Source organism: Egretta garzetta, unplaced genomic scaffold (assembly GCF_000687185.1).
Source record: "Egretta garzetta isolate BGI_Z169 unplaced genomic scaffold, ASM68718v1 scaffold389, whole genome shotgun sequence".
NCBI lineage: Eukaryota > Metazoa > Chordata > Aves > Pelecaniformes > Ardeidae > Egretta > Egretta garzetta.
Genome location: NW_009260766.1, coordinates 78,045 through 100,750, shown reverse-complemented (window position 1 = coordinate 100,750; position 22,706 = coordinate 78,045). Strand labels below are relative to the sequence as shown.

General features: G+C 41.6%; 1 protein-coding gene across 2 annotated transcripts; it reads right to left on the bottom strand.

Annotated features, from left to right (window-relative positions):
- Nucleotides 1-13,089: 13,089 nt before the first annotated feature.
- ERRFI1 (ERBB receptor feedback inhibitor 1) lies at nt 13,090-22,684 on the bottom strand. Of its 2 annotated transcripts, none has more exons than XM_009646121.2 (4): nt 22,565-22,684; nt 16,264-16,462; nt 16,069-16,145; nt 13,090-15,451 (listed from the first exon to the last, which is right to left on the bottom strand). In XM_009646121.2, exons 2-4 carry the CDS (start codon nt 16,383-16,385, stop codon nt 14,253-14,255), a joined length of 1,398 nt encoding a protein of 465 aa, XP_009644416.1. In that variant the 5' UTR covers nt 16,386-16,462; nt 22,565-22,684; the 3' UTR covers nt 13,090-14,252. The 2 variants fall into 2 exon arrangements, with proteins under 2 accessions (XP_009644416.1, XP_035757426.1); XM_035901533.1 differs by having other exon boundaries at nt 16,069-16,142.
- Nucleotides 22,685-22,706: the final 22 nt, after the last annotated feature.

Below are 22,706 nucleotides of genomic sequence, written 5' to 3'. Positions count from 1 at the left end.
GTAATTCTAAGACAGCATGGAACTACATTAAAAGCAGGAACATTCTTACCTTGTCAAGCACCATAGAATTCCTATAGCTAGCAGGTTGTCCGTGATACCATTGGAATTTGTTTTCTACATTAGATGATTGGAGATCCATTGAGCTATTTAGGCAGCTAATAATCAGCATAAAGCAGGAAGTTTGGACTTAGTACCTTACTGCCAGTAGCAGTGCTTGTTTCTGCTTACTATAAATTGGAACTCGCTACAAGCCTAGCTTTAGTGAGCTTAACTTAGAGGAGTTGCTGGACAGGTCTCTGGAGGAAGTAGTGGAGCTGTATCCCCATGAGAATTAAGAATTTGGGATCAATTTTTGTCTTCATTACCTTTCTTTTACCAAATAACTCTGCTGTTACCTGGCTCTGTCAGCAATCATGCCTACAAGATGGCACCTCACTGGACTCTGAAGTTGCCACAGTATCTGGAGACCTGGTTCTGCATAGGTCTGAAGTGTACTGTCTGAACTTTAGAAAATGGCTGCATAGGTGCCTTTATGATTGCTTATTTGAATGGGAAACAAGTTCATGCTCAATTACTGCATTTTGGTAATGAAATACATAGGTACTTTTGCCAATGTAGAATTAAGAGACGTCTCTACATTGTTAGTAGCTACTGGAAGAACTGTTTTAGCTGTATGCTCTGCCTCTAATTTGTTTAGGAAATCTTGCATATGTTTCTCTAGCTTTGAAATATGCTCAAGATATGCAAAAAATTGTGATCTATATAAGATTGGGCATGTTTGCTCGTTAAATCTTCACGTCTAACTGGTATTGCTATGCAAATGTAAACCAAATGATGGAGAGATTCTTTGTTCTGGAATAATCACTTGGTTTGTAAATGGGCATGATTCAGGATACAGGAAAAGCTGTGCATTCCTGGGCCATAGTACTGCCTTATAGCATTAGAAGGAAAATATTTCCATGCTTGTGTTACATCTATAGGCTTCCAAAAATCTTTTAATATGAGGCATTAGTGAAACAGACAGAAATTTGATTACACATTTTTATTTTTTTATTCTAAGGCTGAGTTACAGCAATGAGGTTTTCAATGTGTACATTTGGGCTTTCCCACTCCTATTAAAGTAGAAAAAAAAAAAAAAACACCCACCATTCAGTAAAATGAGCTTAGAGCCCATTAATGTATCTGGTTAACTTTCAGATTCTTTCACTACATTCAGCAAAAATGACTTGGTTAATGTAAATGGGGTAATGCTGCTTGCATCACAGTTTCCTTCAAAAAGGTGACCCTGTTCTCAACCTTTTACATTGCAGGTGTCCAGCAAACGTGAATTTACATGGGTTCTCTGTTTCTGCCAAGGTGTCATTAACTCAGTCTTTAAGTTAGGGGAGGTGTATGAACTAAGATTAGGCTTTTTCTCTTAGGGGAAGTGTTAAGAAGGAATTTGCTGCTTTGAGGGAAAAAAAAATTGCCTTCCAATTTGTGAAATGCTTTTTTCCTCTCTCCATTTCATACAGGGGTTCCCTAGCTGTTATTTACCTCTTCCCAAAATCGCCTTTATCTGCTGCTGAAAGATGAGATACTTTTCTGCTCAGTGTTTCATAAATGCTAGAAACTTTGTGCCTTTTTATTATCGGCAAGCTTTAGTTTTAGAGCCTATAGTAATTGGATATTTGCTGCCACAGAACTTGGCTGAGAATGAAGAGAGTGCATCCACTCTTCTCTAGCCAGCATTTACCATTTTGGTCCCTGCCAGTTGGAGGATTTGGGGGATTGATTGTTTTCCGGCTGAGAAGGTAGTCAGCATCTACAGTATGCCTCGTATCATCTCTCAAGAGTAGCATGAGGGTTTTTTTCCTCTTGATTCTGGTTGTTGTGTAGGCTTGAATGTATAACTGAGAGTGAGCTCTTTTATTGAATTGCAAAGTATTATATGACTTAGGAACAGGAATGTACACAAGATGGCATAGATGCTAGTGCCAGCAGAAAATACTTCCAGTGATAAAAAATATTTTCCTTCAGTATGAAGGAACTTAGAAATGAAGCAGCAGCTCTGAACTGGAAGAAACAAAGAACGTGCGGAGAGTGAGCAGTCTGGTTTTGCTACAGTTCTTTTGCAAGTTTCTTTCCAAAAAAGGAAAGCGAAGCACATGGGCACATATCCTAATCTGGGAATATGTCCCTCCAAGCAACAGAGAAAGGATGCTCTCCTAGAGAGAGGAAAGGCGTTACTTTTAAAACAGGTGGAGGCAAACAACCATAACGGATGCAAAACAGCCTGCACACTAGTACTTACAGCTGTAAAAGTACACCAGGGAATATGCTTCATCCAGTAATTACAAGCCTTGGACAGCTTGCTAGCATTTTGCATATACATACAATTTGGTATGACCTAACTACAAGGCATGAAACCCACAGTGACTGTCAGAGCAAAGAATGGTTACTTAATCATGTTCTTTTGTTTGTTCTTTCAACAAAGAGATGCATTGTGATGCAAGATATAAGCAACGATCCCAAAATCATAAAAGACAGCTGTCTTCCAGCAGCCTGGATGACGTGTGACTTGGTTGGAAAGATGAGCATGTGACAGAGAAGTCAGAAGGTGCCAGCCACAGAAATAATCATGAGCACTGCATCCATACTCTCAATTCAGGCTCACATACTGTACCTCCAGGAAAAAGGATGCATTGCTGTTACACAGAGACTACATTTTAGCAGGACATGGGATGCAATGTTTGAAAAATAAGCAACAGACCACTGACTGAGTTAATAAATTGATGCCCAAAATTTTAAATGCTAGCATGTTTAGAATGTGATCTTGTGTGTGGTACGTCTGTGTGCAATGCAGTATGGAAAGAAAGCAAACTATGTAAAATGAGAGCTGTGCAGGCCCTGGCACAGACATGCCTACCTCCTGCCCTGATCTGTCAGCTGAACGGCTTCCTCTGCTAATGTTTCCTAGCTCCAAACTTTCATGGAGATTCTGTAGTTCTTGCGGCATTGTCACGTGGCAGGGAGTTAAAAGATTTCTGGGAAGAACAGCAAAAAGGGACAGGCTGCCCTGCTGGAACAATTTATCTGGCATTCAGCCTCTTCCCTGCCGTCTCTTGAGAAGCATCCAAGGAAGGGAATCACATTCAATAGTTTCTAATTATACCCTTTGTACAACCTTAAATAATTCCTTCCTATGTAGGATTTACAGCTCTTTGAGTCCTGTAGATACTTACGTATCTTTACCAATTTAATTCAAGGCCATTCCAGTAATGGTAGAGGGAGGAAGAAGTAAAGGTGTCTGAGGATGTCATGTGAGCACTTGTCTTCTGAAGAGCAGGCTTATGTCTAGAGAGACTTGTGTAACAGTGGTGACACTAAAGTTTTCCTCAGCTGCTGAAGCTTCCCAGCAGGATTAGGGACATAATGGTTTTCTGGGCAAATATTTCTGATTTTGATGTAATATAAATAAATATCGATGTAAATATCGATGTAACTATTTTTACAGTTTACACTGGCAACAACTCTGAGACACAGTCGGAACTTGCCGGCAGTTCAGGTGTGTACTCAGTTCAGTAGCCTCTAAAGCCTGCAACCATCCTCTCCTCATTGATGGTTATGGTAGAATTTCCTTTGGGATTCTCAGCATTCCTTGCAATCTTGTAGAGCTGCTGTTCTGAATCAGAGGCATTCCCTGAATGCAAACAGATGTGTTTCTGCAGGTGCTTCTGCAACGAGAATTTCATCTGCTGTGTGTTGAACAGAGGATTTCTTCTGCTATTAGCTATGCAGTTTGACTCTGACTGTAGCTCTAGATATTTAAACAGCTTCATTTTTCAGCTGAGTGTAAATTTGAAGCATAATTTTGTGAATTAATCCTTCCCATCTAGTCGCAGATTCAACCCCATACAGTGCTGCAGGCTTGAAGGGTGGGTGGCTGGAAACTACTTGGCAGAGAGGGATCTGGGGGTGCTGATTGACAGCCGACTGAGTATGAGCCAGCAGTGTGCCCAGGTGGCCAAGGGCCAACAGCATCCTGACTTATATCAGGACTGGTGTGGCCAGCAGGAGCAGGGAAGTCAGCCTTCCCCTGTACTCGGCACTGGTGAGGCTGCCCCTCGAATGCTGAGTTCACTCCCAAAAGGACATGGAGGGGCTGGAGCATGTCCAGAGAAGGGCAGCGGAGCTGGGGAGGGGTCTGGAGCCCCAGGCTGCTGGGGAGCTTATCACCCTCTACAACTGCCTGACAGGAGGTTGTAGTGAGGTGGGTGTTGGTCTCTTCTCCCAGGTAACGGGTAATGGGACGAGGGGAAATGGCCTCAAGTTGTGCCAGGGGAGGTTTAGATTGGATATTAGGAAAAAATTCTTCACTGAAAGGGCTGTCAGGCACTGGAAGGGGCTGCCCAGGGAAGTGGTGGGATATAAAAGCCGGGCAGACGAGGTGCTTGGGGACATGGTTTAGTAATGGACAGGTACAGTTCGGCTTGATGATCTTAAGGGTCTTTTCCAACCAAATGATTCTATGACATTGATTTTTCCTTAATTCTGCATTTTTATTTGCTGTTCAAGACTTAGTGAAAAGAGAAGTAATTCCGTTCTAAAGCATAGGTGAAGTTCCCCACTGGTAGCTATACAAATCAATGTCTCCTGTACTCGGACCAGAAATGCCCAGGGTTGATTTTCAGGTTTTCAACCAGAGCTTTTCAAGTCATGTGCATTACAGCACCACATGCTTGAGACAGACCGCTTTCTATTTCAGGACACCCAAAATATTGGCCTAAATTTGCTGCAAGTTCCTAAAACCGAAAATTTTCTTGAGTGGTGACCATCATTCCTTCAAACAGCTTGGAAACAGTTTTTTTTTCCCAGGGTTGAGCACCAGCTGTGAGCACTGAGAGCCCATCATGGCCCTGATCAGCCCCACCTGGGCCCTCTCAGCACCCTCTGCCCATGGCCCAGGAGCCCCATATAAGCTGAGGCTTGGGGCTAGCTCTAGTCTTTGTTGAGCCTGACTTGTTAAGGGGGTTTCTCAGTTTGACTTTGGAGCTGCCTCTCTGCTTTGGAGCTGCTGGATGATCGATTGCTGGACTTCTGGCTGAAGTTGTTAATTCCACAGGGCCTGTTCATCTCTCCTTGTTCAGGTACTGTGGGGCTGTGCCCTTCTTGGTGTAGGGCACTGCTATGGCTGGTGTTGCTGTTGTGCCGCTGTCTGCTGTTGTGGAGAAGTTGCTGCTGCTGCTGTTCCCTGCCAGTCAGTACTGCTGTGTTTGCTCTTTGAGAATATGCATCATTTGCTATAGCTCTAGGTTTAGACCTAGTAACAAGGATATTTTCTACTCTAGTTTATCTGCTCTGTAGTTTAGCTGGAAATGCTTTAGTGCTTGAAGTTCATGGATTTAGTTTCCAGAGTTTAGGAATTTCTGAATTGCTATACTCTTAAGAGATATATTTCTATGGAGGTTTTTGCAGTTACAGCTCTTCTTTAAACTAGGTGTTTGGTTCCTCTCTGCTGTTAAGTTTCAGTGAGTTATTTTGGGAGACTGGTCTCTGTGTAGTTTTAAAACTGCTTTTTAAATTGCACGCATTGCACTGTAAATGTTGTCAACTCTGGGAGCTGCCTACTTCTGTGCACTGAAACATTTTCAAGTTATAAGGAGTGCTTCTAAGGAAGCATTGCTTACTTCCGCATACATGTAGCTCTAGTCTCAGACTCCCACTTTCTCCTGTATTGTTTTGTATATAAAGTGGAAAAAGCCCTCTCATGTGGCAGCCACTATCGAGGCAAGATAGTGAGTGGCAGATGGGTGGCCAGCTGCCTTGGGTGGTGATGACTCCAACTACTGATGGGCACAGCACTGGCATTTGCATTTTTAACAGGAAATCTGCTGTTGGGTGTGGGATTGCTGTCTCTAAGAGAACTGGTGATAGAAGATGCATTTACCTGTGCTGACTTCTCTTATTGCCACACCTGACCTGTTAATTGGTTCCTCTTCCACTGTGTTTTGCAAAGGAGTACTTTCCCTTCCTTTTGGTTGTGCAGAAGGGAGAGGAATGCTTGTGTGATAATGCAGCTCTAGGATCCTGTACGGGCTTACAAAGACGGGCTTTACAAAGATGGGCTTTGCCATCAGCTTTCAAATAAATCTCTTGGAGCAAAAATAAGAGGGCCTCTCCCCCACCCTCCTTCCTGCTCGGAGAACTAAAGAGCATTAACCCTTAACATAATTTAAGAAAAAGAGGAGAAAAAAAAAAAGGGGGGGAGAAGAAATGCTCGCTCCCGCCCCCCCTCTGGCCCTGGGGACGGCAGAGGTCGAGCTCCTGCGACAGGAGTGTCCGTGGGTCACTAAAAGGAGGTGGCGGGAAGGCCTTGGCCGCTTGCGCGTTGCTTTGCGCAGAGCCCGTTTAGGGGTAATATTTAGCCTCGCCGAATTGTCCAGGGCTGTAGCCAGCGGGACTGCATCCTGCCATGTTCCTTGGGAAAGCCAGGATTCTGTATTTGTGTTGGACTGCTCGCTCCCTGTGCATGACTAAATATCCCAATGTAAAGCTTGGGCATTAAACTGTGAGCTGAACTGCTTGTAAAACAGCCGCCTTACTCATCGTGCTGCTCCAGGGCATGCAATAGCATCCTATCTTATCGTGAAGACTGCTTTTGATCAAGTTGGTCTGATTAAGCTCAGATGACAGGAGAAGCGTGGCCTAGGAGAGGCAGTATGTCCAGAGCACCCTGCAATGGCCTGTTCAGTTATTTGCAGCCTGAGAGACTGAGCCATCTTGAGCTAACTCCTGTGTGCTGTGTTGCGTAAAAAGGCCCAAAAGCTAGGATTGGACTGCTGCCAGAGCCTGCCATCTCTCTCGGTGGAGCAGTAGTCTGCTCCTCCAGTGGAAAGGTTGATTGGGGAGTGATGGTGTCCTTGGCTATTCCCACAGAACAATGCTATTGTGTATTAGAAGAAAATAGCCTAATGTGGTCTCCTCACCCCTAAAAACACGTATGTTCAGACTGTTGGTCTAACAAAACACTAGCATTAAACCATTTAACCTGAAGCTAGGAGCTAAACAGTTCATCCTTCCTTCAGGCTATCCCTTCATCTTCAGAGCCCCATGCCAGTTCTCCGTCAGCCTCTGTATAAGGCAGGAGCTCACTGGTACTTGCCTCGCTGCCATCCATTTTTAAAAGAGTCTCTCAGACAGGGCTGTCTGTTCATGTGGCTTTTAAGGAAGTGACTGCTTCAGTTTGTTGGGTTTTTTCAGACTGATGAGAAGATACTCTGTGAAAAGACAGCCCTTCCTCCCCCCCAGCAAAAGCCGTGCAGGCTATTTTAATCCCATGAGCAACAGAATGTGTCAGGGTGTGTGCCATAATCTCATCTCCACCCTGAGTTGTTGGAGGCCTCTGTGTTGCCACGTGCCTATTGCTGCGCTGTAGCAACGTGCATCCTGCATCATAACCGCACAATCCCAATTCAAATTGCTTAAGCTGTAAGTGTAGGGGCGTGCAACTAGCGTGCAGGAAAAATCTTTTCTTGAATAACTTGTCAACATGATAGATGACAAATGAAGTCACCAAGTGCAACCTGATATGGTTGGAGTCTCGGATTTCCTCTGGACCTTGCTTAACAGCCAGTAAATGACAGAGGCATTGAAAGGCAATGAGTAACCTTGCAAAGGTCCACTTGCTGTTTGCTTGTGTCTGCCTTGTACCTTGCCATGCAGCAGTCAGACTCAACGTGGCATGAGCATGACCTTCCCTCAAGCTGACAAGTTCCCCAAGAGTTTTACACTTAAAGACTGCTAAGCATATAGGGCTGGTTATATGTTCCAGTTGCCTTCCAGAAGGGTGCTCAGCAGTGCTGACCCTGCCCTTGAAGTTGTTGTGAGCATAATAAACACATTAACAAAGGTAACAAATATTTTGGGTAACAGAAGCATGCCTCTCTGTCACACATGGGTAGGTAGTGGGCAGGAGATCATTCTTGATCCAAAGACTTTGTGCACGGAGGGCCTCTTAGTATTTTATCGTGATGGCTCAGTGTGCGGTAGTTTGCATCCTCGAGCAGATTCAAGGTGGCAATGGTGGGGTAATCTGGTATGTTTTTTTTCTCTGGTGTTTCATGGCAGAATATTTGTACTCTTCTTTTGTGGCTTTCACATGCTAACGATTTGTGGGTGACAGTTTTAATCTTCAGCAAGAAGCTGCAGGTTTTAAACACAGAAGCATCTCTTCCTCTCTGTCACTTTGTAAGGAAATGAATAGCAGTAATGGTTCCCATGTTTCAGTGGCATGCCACTTAAAAGTTGGAACACCTAACACCTTTTCCAAAATTAACCGCAACTGGGATCAAGGTGCACACCAATATATAAATAATATAGCAACAGTCTATGAGCAATCACGGGTGTGGCTTCCATATATGATTCAGAAAAAATAATGAGCTGTGTGGATGCAAATAGGCATTTGGGCTGGGATTATGCAAGGCCTGAATTACAATGCAGGATGGGTGGGGGTAACACCTCTTTCAGCTTACAAATGCTAATCACGAGCTCAGCAGCCAGAAATCTCTGCAGTACTATTTAACAAATATTAATAAGTATAATTAAACTTTGTGTGCTAGATTTTCAGTGCCAAGGAGCTGAGAAACAGAAAACTTGCTATATGTTTTCAGCTTTAAATGAATATAACACACTTTGGAAAGCAAGCCGTCAAGATTAGGCTGCTTTAAGAAAATAAAAAAGTTTACCTCGGGAACACTTGAGATACACACACACACGTTACCTAACTGCAGAGACCCTACAAGCAGGTAAAATGATGCATCTCCTTACCTCCATCTCAAATTTCCTTCCTGAGTGTAATCTAGAGTATGTATTTAACATACAGCTTGTAATGGTATTAAGTGTTTATAAGGGCCGCAGTTTCTAATCCTGAGTTCGAAGGGTGGGAATTCTACCATGACTGATGTGGTCATCGTCTTAACCCTGAATTCCTGACAAGACTCGGTTTGAACACCATCAGCAGCTACTCCCTACTGTAATAAGTGCCCTTGCAAAATTGGTGTCTCTGTCCTGGACTAGATGGATGCTTTCCTTTATCGTGTCAAATATACCACGTCACTCAGACTGTTTAAAAACAAAACCAAGGCTGCAGCAGGAGGAAATGCAATCTCGGTGAGAGCTCTTCTGCAGTTTCAGTACGGTAGCAATTGTGCCTATTGTAGGCTGAAAGCAAATGGAAAACTAACAGCGACAGCAACAGTGATGATCAGTAATTTTAAATGACTGCAGAATTGAATTATGTTGTGAATCAGCATGCTTCCAAGTCGAGTTTATTTTCTGTTTGGAGTTCTCTTGTGATACAAGAGAAACCAGTGACTGAGAGGTTTTTAAATGACCTCCCACCACAGCTGTGTGCTCTTTCTTGACACTACCTGGTTAAGAGCAAGTTAATGTGGTGTAGAAGTTAAGCTAATGGCTTTTTTCAAGTCACCAGGCACTAACACAGCCTCTTCCCTTCAGGAAAAGCTATATCAAGGCAAACAGCCTACCCTTCAGTTACCAGCTAGACTCAGCTCCTCTGGGTTGATTTGCTAGTCTGAAACTCACCAAGCAGGGGGGTGTTCCATCAACATCAGAGCAGCCAAGCAGCACCAGGCAGCACTGACCCTTACACAGGGTAGATATGACTGAGGCTTCTTGCTGCCACTGGTGTGCTTTTGCTTGTGGTGTCGACAGTTTCGAGCCTGGGGTCACCTCCCCCTTCTCACCAACTTTGCTGCCAGTCGCATCTCATTGAGGTCTGCTCTATGATCACGTGTTTGCCGTTGTGCTGCTCTGGATCCAACCCTTTGTAGTTTGTTGTGGTACAACTCCCTTTGCCCCAGCATGGCTGCCTCCCAGGACCCATAGGTACTCACTAACATGGCTGGGTGGTCACAACAGCGCTGCTGAAGGAAGAAAGAGACTGCTGGGGTGGGGGTGAGCAGCACACGTAGCCTACCTCTTGAATCAGGAGGCTGTGGAAAGCATTGCCTGACCTTAGATGCACGTCTCTCTTCCCTGCTTTAACACAAATTCCTTGACTCTTCAGTGTATCAAGTCATAACTGCTTTGAAGTGTGATTATTCCAGTCAAATCTATCTGGCAAGGGGCTTCTTCCTCCGAGGCAAGCTGTCAAGCCTTGCCCAGGTGAGCCCAAGCATTAAACATTCAAACATGTGATCAGGCTGTTGCAAAAGCATGTTGTGTCCTGACAAGTCTTATCATGTGTCAGGGGATGAGCAGAGAAACGTCTTCTGGCCAGAACTTGCAAAGCTTCCCCCACAGCTCTACAGCCTTAATTACTCAGTTGGAAAATGGAATACAACTTTTGGATCACGTAAATTTTGTCCCCCAAAGCACAGGAATCTGGTGTCTAAGAATATACAACGGAGGCTTCCACCTGCTTTTGTCAGTGACCCCCTCATCGTCACCCAGAGAGAACCACTGACCCCTGGACCAAGCCCTCAGTGAAACCTTATTACGTTGAATTTTTAAAGGGAAAATGGCCAAGTTGTTTAAATACTGTGAGACTCACCTATAAATTACTGTCCTTATACTGAAAAGGCACATGAGCTCTTGTAACCTGCTTGAATGTCTTGCTCGTAGCCAAGCAGTTCCAGTCACTATTTTCAATTCAGGTTCAGTCTGTTTTACTTAGTTGTACTAAACTTAAGTTCATCATTTAACTTCTGGAATGAGACTTAGCACTGTGCTGTTATTCAGCTGGCACACAGTGGGGAAGATGGTATCACTACAGAGTAATATATATATATTTTTTTTTTTATACTTGGGACTTAGTAGACAATACCAGTATTTTCAGGAAAGGAGTGTGCAATTCTCATTATTTTCTAGGAGAAAAACTAATGGAGGTTAGGTTAAGTGTCTTACACTTATTTTGAATTTCAGAAAAGGTTATATAAGACCATTCAAAAGCACAAGTTTTATAAGGTTTTTAAGCTTTTCAGTGCTAAAAATATGAAAATAGTTTGTACTCAGTAGATCTTATTCTGAGGAAGTAAAAAATTTCTTGCTGTTCCACTAGCAGAAATGGTTTTGGCCCAGTGACTAGGGAACTTTCACTGCTAACAGAAGTGACAATAAGTGCTGGGGAAATTGTAACAAATACAGCACCAAAGATGTGTTCAGCTGTTGGTCACTTCAGAAGTTTCTTTGGCTTGCCATGTGCAAATACTAAGCACTAGCATCAGACCAGCGTGAAGTGCTATGAGTTAGGACAGAAAGCTTATCCCATCGCTGTATTCACAAAGAGAGCAGCGAATGAGACCTGACAGCAAGTGCGATGGCTCAGGCTTGCAGTTTTCTGTTATCCAAATGCAATGCTTTATGCACCCAGTAATACAGAATGCCTGGACTGGCCTCCCTGCCAAGAAGGGTTCATTTCTCAGTGTGCACAATAGCTGTGTGGCTTTTCCCCAAATACTTTAAGCCAAAGCCATCCCACTGAAAGCAGGGAAGATGCTTACTATGGAGTATCTGGATGGGGAAGTTTTCTTCTTTTTCCCATCCAAGAGTGTATTTGCTATTAATTTGAGAGTATGTGCTATTAAGGGCAGACCTGAGGTCTTTGGGGAATTCAAGTGCGTCCAGGTAAGGGGAGAACAGCAGTCTATTCAAGCATGGGAACCTAGGCTAAAAAGGGGGATTCCAAGTATTAGGAATGGAGTGGGACTGAGAGGCAAAAGCTAGAAGAGATTTGCAGGGCAGTTGCTTCATTTTAGACAGAGGTCTACTGAAATGACAACTACCGAGTCTGTGCCAAGTCTCACAATTGACAAGGAATGAGCTGCAGCTCAGCAGCTTTGATCCATTTGCTGCAGCAATGATTGTGTAACTGAGGTGTGTTATTTTGGGGTCCTAGGGCTAAAGCTGTTCAGACTTAAGGGGAAGGTTGCAAGTACCAGTTTGACTTTTTCTGCCTTAGAAAAATCTAAGGGGTGGAGGGGAAGCAGAGCTTTCAACAGGATGAATATTATAGTCAACAGCCTTGCACAGGATTGGATAACTTGGTTATGTTTTGCAGGCCAATCTGCATGGGTTCTTAGCAGTCTTATAGCACAGCAGTAGGTTTTTGAGTGCTCACATAAATGAAGCTTAGTGATCTCCCCAGGTATGGAAGCCAATTAGGCATTACTAAAAACTACATCTGAAATTTTTTCCATCAAGTGTAATTCCAAGGATGGTAACCTGCTTTATTCTGAAATAAGCTCATTGACAGAAAAGGTGAAGACTTCAGACTGCCAGATCAAGGCAAGTATTTACCCGCATACACAGCTAAAAGACCAAAGTTGTGTGATGGTTTGGATCTTCAGTAACCTTATCCATGGCTCACATACTACAGTTCAATATGCTTGCCCTAGGTGAGTATTCACATTGCTTTCTCCTCTTAAGAAGAAAAAAAATCACCATGCTGTGCTCAAGCTTTTCTCATCCTCAGAATATGAGTAGCTCCTCTTCAGTCACACTTAATGTACAATTTAGTTCTTTTTTAACAGGTGAGAAATTGAAGATGGGAACACTACTGCCCTCTTTTTTTCTGTGCAATGGTGCCTAACATGCTATGGGTGACTCTTGTTATTAATAACCTTTGTTATTTCCATAGGCCAAATTACTTAAAGCTTCTGGGATGTTTTATGGCCAGCACAAAACTGTAGACACCAGGCTACCAGGCAGTAATGAGGAGTTAAAATTAATGGTGTGCAATGTGAGTTATTGATCATGCCTGCAGAAATCTTAATTAAATGCAAGCTGAATTCAACATTTGTTGCACATTTAACATTATTCACTTTGAACTTTGCAGTAAATGCAGAACTCAAATGCACAGCTGTATACTATTCAATAAAGCAAAAACCAAAATGTATCATAAATATTTTATAACTTTATTAAACTCAAGACATGACAATATTCAAAATACAAAGTGAATTCTTTTTTATTCAATACTGTACATGATGCAGAAATATCAGTGCATTTCTATAGCATGTATTTCACCTTCATTTAGTTTGTACTAAAACAAATAAAAAGTAAGCTTTAAAATAGCTCAAACATCTCATTCAGCAGTTTAAACTGTAAACAGCTTGTTTATTTCTGTTAGGAGGAACACATTCATCTTCTGTACCTCCATTAACGAGCACCCTTTCTCTTGTGCTTATCTGTAAGAGGATAAATGTAATCAAAACGAGCATGAGAAACTGCTAATGCACAAATGTGGCACCTCAGTGAACTTCAGTGGATCGCTGAGGCACAATGAGGAAAAATTAAACAGCAAGAAGCAGCATCTGAAGCAGCGAGATGGGACTTACACTGTTCATAAATGGTTTGTCCTCATACCCTCCTCCCCCCCTAAAATACTGAATAGAAACAAAGACACAAGACCAGCTTGTGCTGTGTTTCTGTATTTAATACAGTCAGAATTTCAGACTCTAGGTGAACATGTAGTAGTTACTGCCTACTTAATAGCAACCATATAGCTGCTCATATCCTCTGCCACTTTCAGGACACTTTGATGTGTTTCTAGGATCCATCAGGAAAAGAGCAGCAGCAGTGGCTTAGCAATAGCTGGTCCAAGTCTCTCCTAGGAAAAACTGCAAAATTGAGCCAAGTGTGTCTAGCAGCTGAAAGAATCCACAAAACCCAGCTCACTTTAAAAGTCTATTAGTGTCAAATTAAGTTGTAAAATAGATTCATCATTCAAAATGTGCTTCCAATATGCTTGCCAAGTCTTGAAGTGGATATCAGATCTTGCAGTTACCTTCTTACCAGGTTGGCATATCCTAGTCAGAGAGGCTAAGCTTCTGTTCTTGGCAGAGTTACTCTATGAAAGGAATTTTGGAAATGCCTGATACAAAAACTGTACTGCATTACCTGCTCTGTTGTCAGCTTTATAAGTGACTTGTAAGGAAAGCTAGGGGTTTTTTTACAACATGACTACCAAATATGTTCATCTAGGTAGCATATAACTGGCCAACTGTGACTACTATCCCTCCGTATGTTTCTGTGGAATCTTTTAGGTTTTCAGCTATACGTACCAAGACAAAAAAAACAGTCTTAAGAAACATAATCAGAGATACGCAGCATAAGAGGACTCTACCATCCAGTTTCCAGTTCTCAGAGGACAAACTGGTCCTGCTTCATTATCTGAGAACCTTAAGAACTTTGTAACATGATAAAGTTCAGCTCCATCCTGAACAACTGAGCTGAGACTCTGCTCCCAGAGACTAAGGGGAAACCACGTAAGACAGGTGTTTTCGTTTCATATGACCAGCTATGTCCATTCTGGGTTTTGAGTCCAGTTTTGTTGGGGCTGAAGTAGCTGTGCAGTCACCAGACCAGGACTGAACCTCTGTGTTAGAGCTACTTTCTTCTGCTTCTCTGAAGAATTTCTCATACTTGTCCAAATATGGAGGCCTTTCAGGCAGCAGATAGTAGTGCGTTGAACTGGCCTTCTTACCGTTTTCAATAATCGGAAGAATGCAAGGGACCCTGTTGGAAGATCCTTCACTATTTTGTCTTTGTAGAGCTTTGCTGCTGACATACTTAGGATCAGGTGCAAAACTCTGGGTGGGGGGCATAACCCCATTGAGGTATGATGGCAGGCTTTTGGGACTTGGTGTACGGGAATTGCTGCGTGACAAAGGTTCTCTTGGGGGCACTTTTGGAGGCCTGTCTTCATCACTGTACGCACTAGAAGCAACTTCTGCTGACCACCTTCTGTAATCTGGTTTGAGAGCCCTTGGAGGTATGGGAACCCTTGGTGGAATCTCTGGTTTATCTTCATCAGAGTTTGGAGAAGACCTGTTTAAATGTCCAGATAGTCTTACTACTGGTTTATTAAGAGACCCAGCTGGCCCGGAATGGGACCTTCGCAAACGTCGATGCAGCTGCTGTGGAGGAGGATAAATACTGGATATGTATCCATTTAGGCTTTGTGTAGGGTTGGCATCTTCTGGGTTTGGTCCCGTTGGAGTATCAAAATACGCATAGTTGATTTGGCCACAGCCTCTAAAGCTCCGCCGGCTTGGAGCACTGGATTTAAAAGGAGGAAGTTCATAATCTTCTAACAAGAAGTCAGTATCTGAGCTAGTCAGGAATTCCACCTCTTTGTCAACCTCATCTGGAGCAGGGCCTTCAGAAATAGGCAGCGGGGGTAGCGGCCTGGAGCTACGGTCATTAGAACACGCAGACAAAAATTGATTTGGCCCATTTTTTATTGGCATGGCAGCAGGTGTTTCTTCAGAAACACAACCCATGGTTAAGGACAGTTTACTAAAGCCAGGAACAAGATGGTCTTCATGTCTTGAAATAGGCTGTTCATTTTTGGGACTTACAGGAGGTGGACTGGATTTCTGAGATGGGACTTGGATGCAACTTTCAGCAAAGCTGTGGTCCTTCACGGAAGCATGGTTGGAAGAGTGCCCTAAAAGGATGAGAGAGTATTAGAAACACTTTTCTGTGTAACACTCTGGCATATTACTTTGCTGCTCCATATTTAACTATTTAATTCCTTCTAATGCAACAATAAGTAATGTCTGCTTAAGGACTCCAGTAGCAAAACTTAGCTATTACAGATCTTTCCTGGTTGTGGACTTAATGCGTTTAGTTAAGAGAGCAGCTGATTATCTTACTGGTTTAGGCCAGTGCTCCAGTTAAATCAGGTGGTTCAAGAGACCCTAAGCAGAAGCAATAGAACAGAGGTACAGCCTCCAAAGTCCCAGCAGAGAACTACAAAGGAACAAGTGCTATTTTACTAATTGACTTTTCTGTCAGAACTGTAATGGAAACTCAGATGCCTCTGAGTACAAGGAAAAGGGGTTTTCTTTGTTTGTTTTAGCTCAATCATGTTATTTAAAATAATTTCTTGGTTGGGCTTGAATAGTAGTAGTTTTTTGAAATGTTTGCGTTCCATCACCAGAGGGCAGCCTGATATCCAGAATGAGAAAGCATTTAGTGTCTTAGTCAAGACTTCAGGATTTTTTTTTCCAAGACAAATCCATTACACTACCTAAATACATATGTGTTGGTCTTTATACTTACCAATGGATGTTAAATGTTGCTCTGTTGATGTATTCAGATTATATGCCACTGCTATAGGGTCCACATTAAAGAAACTACTAAAAAAAAAAAAAGCCTTTGCTGTAAATAAACCATAGGTCAGGACTGGCACAAGTATTCTTACCGCTCATCTCATGTACTTGAAGATGAAATAGATCACATTTTAGCCTCACTCACTTTTCAAATCCACTGTGGCTACCCCAGCAGGTTTTCAGACTCCCCATGCCTGGACCAGTGTGAAGAAATCCGGTTTTTAATGGGACTCTCATCTCCTGGGCAGCAACTCCTGCAGTTGACATTGTGCACTGTTCTCTGGTGATGTCTCAAGATCCTAGAAATTCACAGTCCTTGTCAAGTTTCCTGCAGTTTTCATTCCCTTCAAAAGAGAGAAGGACATAAATATCAGAAATGCAAACTTGAATAGTTCATAGCTCATCTGAAATTTCAGTATTTCAAGCAATTAAATAGCTCTGTAGGAAGACCCCCATCCTAATACTTGCCAATAGGAAAACTTTACGGAACTTGTTATTTTGTGTCTGGCTGTGAAACTAAAGTACGAAATAGGTAAGCTATCTTACAGAATTAAAATACGTTCAGGAAAGCTATTGATATACAGCAACTGTGCATCAACAACTTCAGTTCTTATACATAAACTGCCAGTTACTCAGGCAAAATAAGCTTTCCAGAACAATCGTTTTAACTTTCTAGTAGCCATCTACAGTTGTATTGTTTTGCTAATGAGTTTATGGTTTCCATTGTAGCCAACATAGAACACCCTAGTCTGTTTCTTAGTACCTTCAATAGCCTAACAAATGGCCTTTGCTCCAATAAACAGAATTACTGATGACCTAACTTGGAATTCCAAAACTTCTTTTATATAAAGCAGTTGCTAATATTAACCAACTTAAGCATTAAGATACTTTAAAACAGCCTCAAGTCTTCTAGCGATTTCAAACAAATTGGAAATCTAGTGACTTGAAATAACCTCAGCTTAAACTGTCCTGCTGTATTCAAATTTATTTTGAATGTGTGATCAATGCTTTATCTGGCCCATTTACAACAGAAAAAATGTGTTGGCAATTGCTTTATATTGAGTAAGTAATCATAGGCTAAGGGACAAGTTGACTCACAGGAACATTCTGAAGGCAGGAGAAATTAAGTCTAAGGCTGTAAGGAAAGATGTTCTCTGGGTCTGTGCTTTATCTACACAAATAGCCTAAATTTGGCAAGTACAATATGGTGTTATATGACGGTTTAAAACAAAAAATGACCTAAAAAAGCCCAAAACCACAAACTGAAGACCAGCCCACCCAAAATAGTTTAATTTATATCTCTCTTGAGAATTGAGAATGACCAGTTTCTTAACATGAACTTCCTTTCTCTTCCCGTTCCCCCCCCGCCAAAAGAAAAAATTCCACCTAAAGAAAAGTCAACCAACAATTGAGGGCCAGATACATTAGTGCAGTATACATGTCAAGAAAACACCTTCACAATATGGTACTGAAAGAAAATACGGTACAGGAACAAGTAATAGCTTATGCTTTTATGGTAAATCTGTTCAAAAATGGGCATTCTATGGAGAGGTGTAATCTTCCTTTTCCTTTAAGAAGAAAGATCCTTTATACTTATTTGCAACATGAGAGGTGGGCAGACTCCTAAGCAGTGCTCTAAACCAGGTGCCCCAGGATTAATTTGCAATTTAACACTGCTATTAGCCTTTTATAAACAACTGTTTGAGAAAGAACAACTCTGCTAACTCTGCTATGCTTTTCTAAATTTGAACTGGGTCCAGTATTGATCACCCAAGCAAACAGTAGATGCAAAACAGCTTCTGAATGTATATATGTTTATAATGTGCAAAATCTAATCATGCTCTTCTTTAGAGTGTGATGGTTTTCTTGATTGTGACTACCCGTGATCACCCTTGTGTCAATGGAAGTGGGATTATTTTTTGTTCACTACCACATACCCAGTGTATTTTAGTCAGGCATTTAAGAACCCTAGACAAAAGGCTATTAGCTTTAATGTAAGTGAACAAGGGCCATACCAGTGTTCTGTCTGCTACAGCAGAGCATCAGTCTTAGACCTACTTACTTCAGCCCTACTGATTTTAGTGAAGGCTGTGTTCTTCCTTTTCAGACAATCTCCTTAAAAGCTTGCTTAACCCTGGCAATTTTTGCATTACTTGGTCAAGTTGGACCCTTCCCAGTAATGGGAATCGCAGATTTTCATAGTAAAATTAAATACAAACATACAGCCCCAGGAAGCAATAATGTAGTTCTGATTAGCAAATGAGTTCAAAATCTCTAGTAGTCCTGTAACAGCAATTCTCCCTTCCACAGTTCTGTAAGTGTACGTAGAACTGTGGTCTATGGGGGAGAAATCCATTTGTCAAAATGACTTAAGCAGCACAGTACAAGCATAGCACCAATTCTAAAATTACTTTCTATCGTGTTAACACAAGTTGCAAATAAAACATCCATCACATCAGCTCACACTGTACAGAGCAGTGATTTTTCATGCCTCACAGATCCTATCTTATTAGCAATGAATCTGCAAAAGAAATGAAGGAGAAAGAATTAGTGAATTTAAGGCTACCTATGAAGGAGTTTGTACTTCCATTTCAGTGTTTTTTGAAGTCAAATGCAAGTCATAAGTTGAAAAATCACTGATACAGAACACTGATTAGTCAGCAAATGATAGTCCTCCACCTCAGCGTGCATACAAGATCCAACAAGACCATGAGCAAGACATTGATTATGATATAAAAAATGAGACCGGAAGGGGGGGTGGCATTGCTGTAGTTTGAGAGCACATGTAATGTGCTTGCTATGATAACATACAACCCTTGTAGGGCTTGTTAAGAAGCCCAGCCTCCATCAGATCCCACGCCAAAACCACTGCTAGTAATTACCATGTCAGCTTTCTAAATGCTGTCTAAATCTCGGCTCTCAAGACTGATAGTTGCACAATCACCTTTCTGAAATCCCTCGGAATGCTAAGCTCAACTTCTGAAATGGACTGAAATATTTATTTAGACAGGAATAGGTGGTTTTTTTGCTTGTTTCAATCAACTCTTTATTTTTTAAAAACAAAGCACAGACAAATTTGGCAGCCATAAAACTTGCTTGTTTGTAACATAAACTCTTTGTGGATTCACAGAAGGTGACTTGCCTCGACATCTCAGCAGCGAGTTGTGAGTAGACTGAGTTATGAAACTGTCCTCCATGCCTTAAGCCAGGAGTATCGACAGCGGTAAGGCATGTGCTCTTTCACTGAATCACCTAGCTACTTTTTTAGTGGAGTCTAGAGACTTGGTGCTTGTATTTTAAAACATGAATAAATTTGTTTGAAGAAAGAGTATCTTAAGAGGGAGCCATGAGGAGTACAAACTGTATTTTATACAACATGCTCTTAATAAAGCTGAGCAGTACATATTTCATGAGGCGACTATTTTCCAGTAATTGGCTTAAAAATTTTTTTACAAAGGTCAGACATGAAGATCTAAACACCAACAGTTTCCACTGTAACTGTTGGCCCAATCCTGCCTCCTTAAAGACTGAAGGATCTAAACTTAACCATAAATAAAAATCAAACTGTGTTTGCTAAGGAAAATGGACACTATGTCATAATGAAGCTTTCTAGATCTCATGCTTGTTTGCCGCTCATTTGCACAGAATAAGTTTCTGGTTACTCTGCTTGTCTGCCCAAGTCATGCATAGATAATGGCACTTGGAAAGATTGAAGCACTTTGAGCGCTTTTGAAGATGTTACAGTTTCAGTGTTATTCAAAAGAAACTGAGTTAGTTCAAACTAAAACTATAGCTAGTAATTTCTACAGGGCAGATACAAGCCAAGGCAATTCAAAGGTGTGTCGGTGCATTAGGAAGCTATCAATGCTATCTGCTGAAAGGCAAGGTAACTGCAAAGGAGATACTTTTTAATCATTCATGCCTGCTCACATTAACAAATAAGAATTATTCTAAATATCAGAGATAAGATTGATTCTCCCCATCCTGGCCAAATATATCTTCAGACTTGACCCAATGAGCGATGAATAACAGGATGAATAGGTGTAAGCTAAAAATGGTCAAATGTATCCATAAGCAGTAGGGTATCTACATAGTGAGGAATGTATATGGAAATATATTGGAAAAATTGTGTGACGAAGTTGTTATATAAAATGTTCCAAATATACAGTTTTTGTGCTGATATATATTACTAAATACTTGTGTAATAGCAACAATGATCCTCTGCTTAGAAACTAAGGAGCACTTGCACGTATTTTAGCTCAACGTCTATCACTGATCACAAAAAGAATCTTGTTACTCTGTTCCCCGTGCTCACAGCCCCAGTGCAACAAAATATTTGAGGCAAGTTGGGTTCATAATAGAGAAAACCTTTCTAGTATGCACAGTAGACCAAAGCATGCTCTAGAATGTTTCACTTAACGAGTATGGAATACAGCAATTTGCTGTACAGATTTTTGAATGCCCGCACAAATTTTGGACAGTTTTTATAAGGGCAACATTCTTGACCAGGAGCTTATATACTTCTTGTAAGAAATGGGAAAGGGGGGGGTGGGAAGTAAAACCTACTTACCACTTTTGGGAGGGGAAGAAATGCAGCTACCTTAAATCCACAACCTATTTTTGCTCACCTTGCCACCACATATCTTTAACAAATCTCAGAAGCAATTCACAGGAGGAGGGGCACATTTTTGCACTACAAGTCATCTGCTCCAGCTAGCTGTTCCTTATTTGACAACGTGATGTAATTTCCTTTTTTCCTTTGACTTTCTATTTAATGCAAGTACCTGAGATAGACCCACCCCTTTTAATATTTAAGTATTTCAGACTTCTAATTGGATTTTAAAAAGCCTAAACACTGTTAGTATACTTTCTGGAACTCCGTATACTTCAAAAAAAAAAAAAAATCCTGGTTCTCTAGTGGTCATATAATCCCTTAAGTGCTTTTCTCTTTGCAACTAGATGAATGCGCAGTAACCCACACCTAGCAGAAACAGCCTCATGAGAAGGTTAGTGTAAAACTATTAATTTAATAAATAATTAGATCTTATTTACTATCTACCAAACTTCTACAGTGCAGTTCACTATTCCTCCAAATCATAAGCCAAATCATGCTCAGATACAGGCCTCAGAAAATTTTTCCATTTATAGGAATTACATTCTTTACAGTTATATAAACAAGGTATATTCTTAGCTTTGAGAGACTTTTCTATGCATTCTGCCAACCAGAAATGGACTGTTCTGTGGCAGAAAATTTAAGACTACGATCATTTAGTGAAGATGGATAAAAATAACCCCAGATCATCAGAGGCTGCAAATAAAATTAATTCTATGGGTATACCCCAGATGATGATGATGGACATAAATTGAAAGAGACAAATCAACTGAGCAGCAGACAAACAATGTATTTAGATTATAATAGCCAGCTATTTTAGAATGTATTTAAAGAACTGCAGTTCATCAAGGAGTTTAAGTTCGGTTAAAATTTGGGCTACCATTTCATGGTCCTACACAGCAACTGGGAGGAACCTGTAAATTGCCAGTAGAAAACTAATAATTAAACAGCAAGACAACTGCTTTGCCTCTGCTTGTCAGATTTCAGATGCATGCTTAAGGTATGGTACTTCACCCTCCTGAAAATTTTAATGTGAATATAGCCAGCTTCAACTCAGGAAATAAAAATTCCTTTATAGCTGACTCAGAGTCATAACCATAGTGTTAAGACACTCTGTTATAAGTTTTAATTCTGTTTTCCACTATGGAGAAGTAGAACTGTTTTTCTCTGAAATAATCCCTGAATCGCAGAGGATGGCAGACAAAGGGCTTTACCAAGAACATACGCCCCTTCAAGAGACAGGTTTTATTTAAAAAAAAAAAAAAAAAAATTAAAAACTGTCCTGTATCAGTAAATTGCTATGGAAAGAAAACTAGGTTTGTACATAAAGTAACATGGGCGAATCGAGCAGTTTTGCTTCCTCTTTTAAAGTTTTACTAGCTTTTATAAATACAATTCAGAAATGCATTTGAGATGCAGAGGCATCATTCATTCAAATATTCCCTAACTGACCAAAGAGACCTTGCCCCCCAGAGCCTTTCACATCCAGTTTATCAATATATAATTAAGTATTGTTATCTTTAGATCAAGCATAACAAGTTTTTTGCTTATTGCTTCAGCAATGCTGCGTCGGGTCCTTGCTCTGCGTGCTCCTGACAGGAGACCCGAGTACCCGAGCCACTCCGGGCCAAGGCAGTGCATGCCGCCGCAAAGTCTTGAAGGGTTCAGCGGTGTCTCCGGATTTAAACGCCAGCGACTGGCTATTTTAGAAAATCGACGATATCGTGTACTGAGGTATTAAGTCACGAAGAAATGTTTATTCTAAATGAAGCCGTCCTAACTTAGAGCGCGAAGCACAGGGCCGGAGCGCACGATGCGGTCTCTGTTTACTCACAGGAGCGAGAGGAGCAGCTCGAAGGCGAGAGAGGAGACGCTGGCTCTGTTTCGGGTCAGGAGGGAGACGCACGGCATGCCGCGCCGGCATCCAGGAACGTGGCCGCGGGCACCGCGGACCCGGGCGTGCGCTAGGTAGGCCA

Bases quoted from the DNA above. Each gene is read 5' to 3' on its own strand.
- ERRFI1 (XM_009646121.2), bottom strand. From the start codon at position 16,385: ATGTCAACTGCAGGAGTTGCTGCCCAGGAGATGAGAGTCCCATTAAAA. The intron at 16,146-16,263 runs GTGAGTGAGGCT...TTTTTTTTTTAG, and splicing joins AGCCACAGTGGATTTGAAAA to TAGTTTCTTTAATGTGGACC. The intron at 15,452-16,068 runs GTAAGTATAAAG...TCATCCTTTTAG, and splicing joins GCAACATTTAACATCCATTG to GGCACTCTTCCAACCATGCT.